An 11,536-nucleotide genomic window follows, 5' to 3' on the forward strand; every position below is an offset into this window, starting at 1 on the left:
CAAATGAAGTTCTTAGCAATGCATATTACTAATCAAACATTAAGTTTTGATATATTTACGGTAGGAAATTTACTAAATATCTTCATGGAACATGATCTTTACTTAATATCATAATGATTTTTGCATAAAAGAAAAATGTATAATTTTGACACATACAATGTATTGTTGGCTATTGCTACAAATATACTTGTGCTGCTTAAGACTGCTTTTGTGCTGCAGGGTCACATGTTTAGATCTAAAGTGTTTTCCTGTGGATTCCAGGTCTGTCGCTGCATCATGTGACGCTTCCCGTCCCTCATCACCATGATCGATTCCCGTGCGTCCCTGCCTCCGTCTGGACTCTGATCAGCAGCATCCATGATGATTTATGGGCTGATTCCTCAGGAGTTACACGCGCAGCTCCTGGACCTCCAGAACTATCAGAAGCGGACCAGCGGCGTGGAGGAGCTGAAGAACCTCCTCCTGGAGCTGGATCTCCAGCAGGTCTCCTCCGGCAGCATCGTGGAGTTCATCCAGTTCTTACGCGAGCTCCTGGACGACAGCAACTTCAAGGTGTTGTACGGCGCGCTGCAGCTCATCAACCTGCTGATCGAGAAGCTGGAGTGTGATGTGGAGCGCTATTATAAGGAGATCGTGGGCGTGACGGTGCGAGCGCTGGGTGACTCGCGGAACGTGACGCGGCACGAGTACATGAGCGTCTTCAGGCAGCTGATGAGGATGGTGGGGCCGCAGAAGGTTCTGGATCTGGTGGTGGCTCAGCTCAAGCACAGGAACTCCAGGGTTCGAGAGGACGTCATCAACATCATCACGGCTGCCATGCTCACACACCCGCGCAAGGACTTCGACATCCCCGGCTTGTGCGCTGAAGCGGCGCCGGCGCTCGCCGACAGCAAGAAGAAGGTGCGTCACGCGGCTCTGGAGCTCTTCGCCGTCTTCGACTACTGTCTGGACACGGGTAAGAAGCAGCCGCTCATGAAGGCCGTGGATCGAGTGGAGCTCGCCGGAGGCGCCGAGGGCCTCATGGCTGCTGTACAGGCGCGGCGTGCGCGGCACATACTCCCTCGACTGTCCCCTGACGGCACGGTAGAGTATGCTCTGGTTCTTCCCAGACCGGGACAGAGACGGCCGCCTCAGCTGGGCTCCGGGGCCGATCTGGACTGGGTTCTGAATGGAGGCCGGGTTCACAGCTCTCGCTCAGACGTGGATCTGACAGATAACACGCCTCAGCAGAGGAGGATGGTGAGCGCTGGCAAGAACAAACTGCCCTGGGAGAGATCGGCCCTCTCTGTGGAGCTTCAGACCAATGGAGGGTCACCTGATCAGGTGAGCGATGACATCAGCATCATCACACACACACCTGAGATCTCTAAAAGTTTCTCAGGCTTTGAAATGATCAAACTCTGCTGTCACTCAATCTGCTGCACGTCTTCTGTCTCCGATTGAGAGTTTAGAGAGTTTTATGCAGTCGAAGCTCTTTCAGTGTAATTCTCGATCTTGACTGGTTTTGATCAAGTAAGCGTCAGAATAACTGCAGTAATATCTCCAGATGAACACTTACTGGACTGAAGCAGCTCAGCTTTACTTGATTCTCCATCAATCATATTTTAGAGTCTCAAATCTGATCCTCAGGATCTTTTGAGGAGCGTTTGTTTCCAGAAGCTTTACTTTCACTGTTCCTCAGCGGAGGAATGATCTTCACAAGCCTCCAGAACATCTCACATCTTCTGAGGAGCCTTTATTTCTTCAGCTCTCAATCACTGCATTATATGTTTGGAGCATTTCAATTTCATCTTATATTACTGGAGATATAGAGCCACGACTGATATTTAGATCATTTTATGTCAGCATCTGCTGTACTGTTATAAAGATCTCATTGATTTACATTACAAGCGTCAGAATCTCATCATATAAATATCAGCTTCTGCAGCAGATTCGTATTTCTTTGAATGAAATTGAGCTGTTTTTCCTCCACATTCTCACTAGATCAGAGTATATGAGCCATAAAAGCTTGATAGAACAAATGATACTCCTTTTTTTTCTTCTCCAGACTATTATTTTATATATTAGGCCTTTCAGGGTTAAATTGATGTTGAATGATAATGCAACAAATTCCTGCATGTGAAGCTCATTTGTGGTTGTTTGTGTTCTTAGTGCAGTAGTTCAGTAGTGAGTGAAGGACTAACTAGTCTAGCTGCGGCTCACTGGAGGTGGTGTGTGTGTGACCGCCAGAACGGCTCTCATGACCTGATTCAGAGTGTGTGTGTGTGTGTGTGTGTGTGTGAGAGAGTGTGTGTGTCTGTGTGTGTGTGGATTCTTCGAGTTACATTAAAGCTCATAAAAACTCCCTTTATGTGCAAGGTACATTGTGAATACAGTAGATCAATGGTTACAGACGAGGAGTCTTCTTCCATTTTAACAGGTCCAGTTGGGGACTTTATGTAACTCTGCTGAGCAGAGCAGAATATAAGTGATTGTCAGATCCATCTCTGCACTCATACAACCGCTTTATAAATGGGCCAAATACTTTCAGTCCAGGATCGTGACCAAGTCTACAGTTGACAGAGAAAATGAGGCAAGGAAAAAAGGGAAACCGATTGGAAAGGGAGGGATGGGGAGTGGCAGATGAGAAGAAGTAATGAAGGAGCTAAGAGCAATGGCATTCTCTCTTCTTCACTTCACTTACTCCCCTAGATAGTATGTGAAAAGAATGGATGGGGTGCCGAGCAAAGTGTAGACACAAGAGTAAATCACACTCTGTTGACATCTCACACTGCGGTGAGAGGAGGAGGAGTGTGACAATTTAGCGGTCATCATCACATCCTCACTTCACATTAACCCTCATCATCAGCGCTCTCTGACACCTCTCATCCACTGCTGTTCACAGCTCAATGTGTGTGCATGCGTGTGTGTGTGTGTGTGTGTGTGTGTCAGTGATCCGCTAGTGTTTCCCAGCAACACTCACACACAACAAGACTTCAGATGAGAGACAAACAAACACCAGCAGCACATGGAGGCTTTCTGAGGACCAGCGTTCATCAGATCAATGTTTGGACAGACTGAAAACTGGCTTGTTTTCCTGTAAAAATCTAAAAAGATTTTTAAATGTACTGGATATGCAAAATAACATTAGATAAGAAGAGAAATTGATCAACATGAAGTGAGTTTATGCTTAAAACAGGAACAAATATCTGCCAGTGGGGTCAGAAAAATCAATGTAATTCAAAGAGAAAACAAGTTTATTTTTCTGACCCCACTGACAGATATTTGTTCCTGTTTTAAGCATAAACTCACTTGAACAGTTTCTCAGAAAGCAAAACTTCATGTCATTTTGCATCTCCAGTAAACGTCTCTTGATTAAAGGGTATTCAGACATTTGTTCTGGAAAACAAGACAAACACTGAGGAAGAACATGAGTTTTTGCAGTGCAGTCTATAGGTGATCATTTTTGGTTTTCAAGCATTTGAACTGTTTTAAAGTTCTTCTGTTGAGTGTGTCGATGTGGATCAATGAGATCTCTGTGATGAAGGTCTCATGTGGTTTTGATCAGAAACGTCACGATGAACGCATGTGTGTTGATTTATCTCCGACTGATTGAGGTCATGTGTTTATTCCAGCAGGTTAGCAGTGGAGATCCGTCCTCATCCATTAAACTCCGTCAGGACACAGGTGCCAAACACAGTAAGAACGATCTTCAGTCTTGTCTTGAGAGACGCAGACGCTGACAGAGAGCTTCATAATATACTGAACCCTGCTTTATTTCCCAGAAGTCCATCCGTCCTCTTGTTGAATTGATTATATGACACGAATGGAGTGCTACAATTGATTTTATCAAGGCATCAATAACACATAACAATAATAAAGTGATGGTAACATGAGTTTAATCCACTGAAGCCACAGATAACTGTACCGTCTTCTGTTCTGGTCCAGGTCCATCAGAACCTCTGCAGTCTCCAGGCCGGACTCGCAGGTCACTGGGTCGACTGCGCCGCAGCGGGAGTTTGGACTCGGATCCAGACATTTTCAAAGCAACCAATCCCTCCGAGTCTGAGAAAGGTGATGCCACTGATCGCTCACGTGTGTCAGACGAGGTCGTGCTGAACCCAGCTTTTATAAATATGTGACCCTGGACCACAAAACCAGTCATAAGGGTCAATTTTTCTGAATAAATAAGCTTTCCATTGATGTATGGTTTGTTAGGATAGGACAATATTTGGCCGAGATACAACTATTTGAAAATCTGGAATCTGAGGGTGCAAAAAAATCTAAATATTGAGAAAATCATCTTTAAAGTTGTTCAAATTAAGTTCTTAGCCATGCATATTACTAATCAAAAATTAAGTTTTAATACATTTACGGTAGGAAATGTACAAAATATCTTCATGGAACATGATCTTTACTTAATATCCTAATGATTTTTGGCATAAAAGAAAAATCTATAATTTTGACGCATACAATGTATTGTTGGCTATTGCTACAAATATACCCCAGCGACTTAAGACTGCTTTTGTGCTGCAGGGAAACATACTGTATGTTCAGATGACAGTTTAATGTGATTTTATTAAAGGTTTCTGCAAAGTTGGCAGTAGAGTTTGGGAACCATAATGAATTAGGATCTGTGTCATTTTAGTATTATTATATTTTTTATTAATATTTTAATGTAACTTTTATTTTTATTTATTATTTTCGTTTTTTTTTTAATTAATATTTAGTTTTAATTAATTTTTTTTATTTCCATTTAGTGAGTTTTGCCTCAGTTAGTTAGTTGTAAAGGCAACATGTTTCATTTTTGACTAAAGCGTGATATTAAGTACTTGTTTTTATGTTTGTCACATTGTCATTCTTCCTTGAACTGAAGGTATTGAGTGTTTGGCTTTCTTTCACAGGTTTGCCCAAGACGAGTCGTTTCCCGTCGGGCGGCGCTGAGCGAACGTTCTCCCTCCCGACTAACTCCACACCTCCGGGCTCGTTTCTGCTGCCCTCGTACCCGCTGACCGTGCTAGCAGGGAGTCTGCTGACCCCGACCTTACCATGCAGAAACCACGCTGACCCCTCGCTGTCCATGTCCAACACGTGGCCCAACAAACATGACTTCAGCCCTCACCGCAGGAGCGACATCGCTGGTCAGGACACATGCACTACATACACCTACACACGCCTCAGAGCTGTTCGACTCAAGCCACAGAACAAACTGAATCAGTAGTCCACTAAGTAAGGTGTTCAAGTAATCATTCATGACAATCAAACACAAAACTACTTCAGTCACTGCAGGGCTCGACATTAACGCTTGTCCGGGACAAGTGGATTTTCTGAAGGGGCAAGTGAACTGGACAAGTAACCTCATTAAAACATCAATACAAACAATAACTAGGGCAGCACCGAAACTTTGGTGAGAATGATTCTGATTTTGAATGATGTGTCAGTGGTTCAGTGAGCCATTCATAAAAAAAGTCACTTGCTTTATTTATTGAATGAATTAGCCGTTTGAACGAATTGGTTGAATCAGTGACTCACTCATTAAGACTTGCCGCCACCTACTGGTGGTTTGGTTTCATATTTAAAAGTATCATTGCATTTTCCAACATTCCGTATTTAAATGTTAAAAAAAGTAAAACATTCATCTTATAACATTATTTATGCATTTGCAATTTTACTTTGTAAATGCATTTATGGAACATCTTATCTCCATGAAACAGTCTGAGTAAATACATCTAAATGTCACTTTCGATGCAGCTCCAGTGTTTCCGCTGCAGTGGAAAGATGGAGTGTGTTGATACTGATTTCATTTGAATGGTAACAACCATACAGAGTCTAATTATTCTAACTGAATGTATTGATAAAATGTAAGAATTTGACGTAAATGATGACACGTACATTTAGTAAGTTTAGGTAAATATTGCCCTTCGTAAAGTTAAAAAGTGTCCTAGAAATCAATTTAAGGCAAGTATCACAAATATGCTGATTAAAGTAAGACCTCGTAGAGCACTGATGAGACTATTGTTTCAGAATGGATTACATTTACGCCAGAAAAAAAAGCTTTTTTTGCCTCGAACCCTGCACTGTATTATATTTGGGGCTATTGATTAAACTTGTTAATTTGGTTCAATTAATTTTGGAAAAATGTTAAAATGATTAAGGTATTTAATGCATTTTTAATGCAATATCTGCATGATTGCAAATGTGATATTGATTTGATATAACAGAATTGATTTTAAACTAACAAGAAAGATTTGAGTTCTGAAACTTTTATAGTACAATGATCTGTTATATGTCAAAATATCAAGGGAATTTTGATTCCCCAGTTCATGACCCCTTTAAAACTGGCATTATTTGGTGTCATAATTGGAGTATCATTTCATTTTATTAAATCATTTTATATTTCAGTATTCACTTTTTGAGAAGAAACATTAATACCCATTTATTATCATTGAAAAGGAAATGATGTCATGCATTTTCCATGTCATTTCTTCACATACTTAATTAACGAGCTCCTCTGATGGCGTCACAGGTGAGGTGAGCTGCAGTAAACGCTCTCCGCTGCCTCCATCCGTCCGTCAGAGCCCAAACACCAGCAGACAGACGGACAAACACCTGGACAGAAACCTGCATCTGGAGCTGTCGGTCAGCAGCGGCGCAGGAGAGCCAGAGGACGAGCCGCTGGACCGCGAGGAGGTGAGCGTGACGCTCTGACACGTGTGTATGTGCGCTGATGTCAGCAGACCGTGACTCTGAGCTGTGTGTCGCTCTTTCAGATGCTGAACTCCTTGCGCTCGTTGAGGAACAGCGCTGCTAAGAAGCGGGCCAAAGTCAGCGCGAGCAGCTCTGAGCCGGATCTAGACAGTCCAGACTCGGCGGTGAAGCTGGAGCTGGTTCCTGATTCTCCGGAGCAGACATCTCCATCCGTCACCAGCCCTCTGAGCGAGAGCGGCCTGAGCAGCCTGTACTCGCCCCCGTCACCCAACGGCACCAAGAGCAGGTCAGTCGCTCCGTCTCCGGTGTAAACCAGTCCAGATCATTCACTCAAACCTAGAGGTTGGCTATATACCAATAGAGCTCCGGACGTCACGTGACCCATTCTGTTTACACCACCATGCTGGCAGACAGCCGGGAGCGAATATGAAATGAATGACGCCAGCATGAGTTTCAAGGCAACAGAGTTTACTGCGTACTTTAATTCAAAAGACATGTAGACCTGTACGTAGTAAAACTTAATAGATTAAGCATAAGAGATCCCTATAATGCCCCCGTGGTGCTTTTAACGTGTAGCCTATCAATAAAGGAACAGATAGATTTCGTATCCTGATATCTACAACTACCTCATCAACTTTCCCACCTAACGTTACTCCGGAGACTCTTTAAAAGCCTACAAAAGCCTGGAGGGGTACAAATGGACGCAATCTAATTTTTTGATGAATATTCAACCTGCTATGTCGTCACTGGAAGGGTAAGTCAACTGTGTTGTTAGCTAACGTAATCGACCCTAGCTGTCCTTGTAGGTAGCCAGCATAGCTATATCACTGTGAGTACAGTAGACATCATAAATGTCATGAAATCTTACCCGTTTAATCCCAGATTTTGTGTTGGTTAGCATGTTTTATTGCAGTGAACCATTTTAGTCGTCTATCGGGATCCTTAGGAATACAATATAATGATTTCCCCTTTGCTTTATGGGACAATCGCGTATATATAAATATATATATGAAAATGCGTATTTTTGAATTGGAGATAGCTTATAGATTTAATATGGGATGCTTTTGGTGCTTGACACTTTTTTTATTGGTCATTTTGTGTGTTTTACGAGTAAGCTAGACTACAAGGTTAAGAAGCTTACCTAAATGTAAAATGTTTTTTCTCTATTTTGCAATAAAAGACGGCTTTATTGATCACGTCTCGGGTAGATTGCATGTTTTCTTGCATGGCGGGATGTTGGACTCATGAAATATAATCACGTAGTTTGTATGGTGGAGTTTAGAGTGCGTGACGTCAGCCTCCGGAGCTCTATAGACATGATAAACTGACAGAGATTTTGGATGCTTGCCTCTATTGTGGTTACGTGATGTTGTAGTGCTGTGCCCTCGCAGTCTTTTGCAAGTGTTTTTAAGCCTTACCGGTTATAACATTCAAGCGATTTTAAACAGTTAGCCATGAAAGAATTAATTTCAGTTTCACATTAAGCTGGCTCTGTACAGAAGTTTTAATTCTCATTTCTGGTTTATTTCATGAGTCTAGCCCTGTGAACTCTGCTGCGAAACCACGAGTGCCATCAGGAAGACACGTCACGAGGGACGTCAGCGCTCGAGGTGTGTATGTGAAGCACACGAGCACAGCTGCATACGTGCTGTCAAACGTGTGTGTTACCTGTCCTCTGTGTGTGTGTGTGTGTGTGTGAGTGTGTTACCTGTCCTCTGTGTGTGTGTGTGTGTGTGTGTGTGTGTGTGTACTTTTGATCAGTTTAATGCGTCCTTGAAGAATAAAAGTATTAATTTATTTTTGTGGTTGTTGTTTTTTTTTAATCTTACTGACCCCAAATGTAGTGTGTAGTGTATCATGGTTTCCACAAAAATATTGTGCAGCACAACTGTTTTCAGCATTGATAATAATCAGAAATGTTTCTTGAGCAGCAAATCAGCATATTAGAATGATTTCTGAAGATCATGTGACACTGAAGACTGGAGTAATGATGCTGAAAATACAGCTGCACATCACAGAAATACATTACAGTAAAACAGATACTTGAAATTATAATAATATTTCACTATTTTTACTGTATTTTTGATCAAATTAATGCAGCCTTGCTGAGCAGAAATGCTTCTTTCAAAAAACATTTTAAAAAATCGTAATTCTTCCAGTCTTTGACCGGTGGTGTATAAAATGTCTGATAATGTTTGAGAGTCCCGTTGAGTAGTTTCTGATGTAATAATGCCTAGTGTTTCTCTCAGGATCTCAGCAGCGCGTGTCGTGCAGTCGTGACATGTCTGAGGGCGTGATCGGACGAGGTCAGTTCACCGCTGTTTTACTGTCAGCTGATCTAAAGCACAGCCGCTCTCATCCTCGCTCGTCTTCTTCCCTCATGTCTGCAGGAGTGTTCGGTTCGGCTGTTCTGCCCAATCGTCTCAGTGTGGTGTCTTCTCCTGAGCAGGGCGACTCGGCCGGTAAAATCACCCGTGAGCCTCCGTCAGGCGTGTACGGACACGCCTTCACCAGCGCACTTCTCGAGTCTGACGCCAGTCCTGAACCAGAGGTGCATCTCAAACAGACCGACGGCGTTCAGTCGAGCCTCCGCTGTGATCCTGAGTCACGTGATCTGTGTGTGTTACAGGAGAGAGTCAGACTCTCTAGGTTTGCGAGCGACAAGATGCGTCAGCGGCGTCTGGAGTGGCAGGACACGCCCCCCGCTCAGGACCCAATGAGACGCCGCCTGCTCATCGATGATGTGAAAGGTGAGAGGTCAACAGCAGTGACGGCCATCACTCATCTGACATCTCTGTGCTCACCGTTTCTGTGTTTGTTTTCCAGACGGGAGTCTGAACGGTTGTGAGTGGCTCTCTGATGAATCTCCCTCCAGCCCGACTGGATCGCAGAATACAGTTAAATTTCTAAGCCCCGCCCATCAGCCCGCCCCCCCGACCGGCCCGCCCAATAGGAACGCAGCACCCCGACTGAGACGAGCGTCTAGTTTGAACCGCACCAGACCGCCTGTGTCACACAGCTCCGGTGAGAGAGAAAATATAGACATATACACACACTGTATGTGCAGAGAACAATAAAATCACGCAAACACTTATTTAAATCTGCTTCAGACTTTACATCACTGTTCAAAAGTTTGGGGTCAGTCAGATTAAAAAAAAAAAAATCAATATTTTTATTCATCAATGACACATTAAATTGATGAAAAGTGACAGTAAAGACATTTATAATGTTACAAAAGATTTCTATTTCGAATAAATGCTGTTCTTTTGAACTTTCTGTTCATCTGTGAATAATGCAGCACTTGCGAGCAGACGAGACTACTTTCAGAAACATCAGAAAAATCTTACTAACCCCAGACTTTTGAGCAGCAGTGATACTACAGGAAACTAACACATCTGTTAAAACTCGCTCACATTTACTGGGTTTTTTTTGTTGTTTTTTTGATGAATTTTTACAGGCGAAGTCCTGTCATTTTAATAGGAATCTAAAAGATTTCTACATGCATATTTCGCATTGCCTTCAGTCAGTCATGCAGATTCATCGTGTTGACCCACAGAAAGCTGCTTGGCTTTAAAGTGACTGAAAGTGTCTGGGTTGTGCTTCATACATCACTACACTACTGACAATGGACTATTTTCCTGCAAAACTTCACTGAAATGTTGCTAGTGTGACCGCAGCTTTAGTCAGTAAATGGTAGATGTATCTCACAAAGGTCAACAAGGTCATGGCTTCAGTTCCCAGGAAACACACTGATGACATGTTTACTATAAATGCACCGCGGGTTGATTTGGATAAAAGCTTCTAGAATCTTCCTGAATGTCATGTCAGATATGATCAGCCTGTCACTGAGGCTGTTGTTCACGTGTGTCCATCAGATGAGCTGATTCCTGTGAGTCTGAAGAAAGAGGGTCAGAATCAGGAAGACCTGCAGCCGTTCTCTAAACCGGAGCTGGCGCTGACGCAGAGCTTCAGACTGATCGCCTCAGACGACTGGTGAGTCTGACAGCAAATGTGATCATTCATCACACACACAGAGAGATCGACAGATCCTCTTGTAAAGTCTTTAGCGTAAATTTGTTCTGTTCGTGAAGGGAGAAGAAGATCGAGGGGATGAACTTCCTGCGTAGTTTGGCTCAGTATCATCCTGACGTGCTCATGAGCAGGATTCATGACGTGTGTCTCGCTCTCATTCAGGAGGTCAGTCACTACTGCAGCTCACGCTTGCAAACATTGATTCAGAGCAGCATCGCATTCATAAATCATGGAAGTAACAGTGGTAATTAGTGATGAAACAAACTCTTCTCGTGATTGATCTCATGTGTGTCTCTCTCTGATGAAGGTTCGTAACCTGCGCTCCGGCGTGTCTCGTGTGGCTGTGGTGACGCTGGGAGAGATGTTCGCGGTGCTGCAGAAGGGAATGGATCAGGAGCTGGATGGGACGGTCAGAGCTCTGCTGCAGAAAGCCGGAGAATGCAACGCCTTCATCAGACAAGACGTGGAGCGAGCGCTGGAGAGCATGGTGCAGCACTGCACTCTCACACGCAGCATGAGCGCGCTGCTCGCCGGAGGACTCGGGTCAGAGATCACCTGCGTCACATGGTCACACACACACCTCGAAGCCATCAAACTCTGCTGTCACTCAATCTGCTGCACGTCTTCTGTCTCTGATTGAGAGTTTAGAGTTTTATCCAGTCGAAGCTCTTTCAGTGTAATTCTGGAGCTGGAGCTTCACGAGTCAAATCTGGACTGATTTTGATCAAGTAAAGGTCAGAATAACTGCAGTAATATCTCCAGATGAACACTTACTGGACTGAAGCAGCTCAGCTTTACTTGATTCTCCATCAATCAT

The 11,536-nt window shown here is 43.5% G+C and overlaps 1 protein-coding gene across 1 annotated transcript in view; it reads left to right on the top strand.

Annotated features, from left to right (window-relative positions):
- The window catches only part of LOC107660566 (protein FAM179B-like), a 28,457-nt gene that overhangs the window by 4,694 nt on the left and 12,227 nt on the right, over positions 1–11,536 (top strand). The window contains exons 2-14 of the mRNA XM_016449888.1: positions 262–1,323; positions 3,615–3,678; positions 3,928–4,113; positions 4,884–5,120; positions 6,506–6,669; positions 6,750–6,973; positions 8,227–8,383; positions 8,921–9,238; positions 9,317–9,437; positions 9,514–9,711; positions 10,563–10,680; positions 10,779–10,884; positions 11,027–11,262. Of these exons, the coding sequence (XP_016305374.1) occupies positions 358–1,323; positions 3,615–3,678; positions 3,928–4,113; positions 4,884–5,120; positions 6,506–6,669; positions 6,750–6,973; positions 8,227–8,383; positions 8,921–9,238; positions 9,317–9,437; positions 9,514–9,711; positions 10,563–10,680; positions 10,779–10,884; positions 11,027–11,262 (3,095 nt within the window). The 5' untranslated portion in view covers positions 262–357. The remainder of the gene's footprint in view (positions 1–261; positions 1,324–3,614; positions 3,679–3,927; positions 4,114–4,883; positions 5,121–6,505; positions 6,670–6,749; positions 6,974–8,226; positions 8,384–8,920; positions 9,239–9,316; positions 9,438–9,513; positions 9,712–10,562; positions 10,681–10,778; positions 10,885–11,026; positions 11,263–11,536) is intronic.

Source organism: Sinocyclocheilus anshuiensis, unplaced genomic scaffold, assembly GCF_001515605.1.
Source record: "Sinocyclocheilus anshuiensis isolate Anshui unplaced genomic scaffold, SAMN03320099.WGS_v1.1 scaffold1671, whole genome shotgun sequence".
NCBI lineage: Eukaryota > Metazoa > Chordata > Actinopteri > Cypriniformes > Cyprinidae > Sinocyclocheilus > Sinocyclocheilus anshuiensis.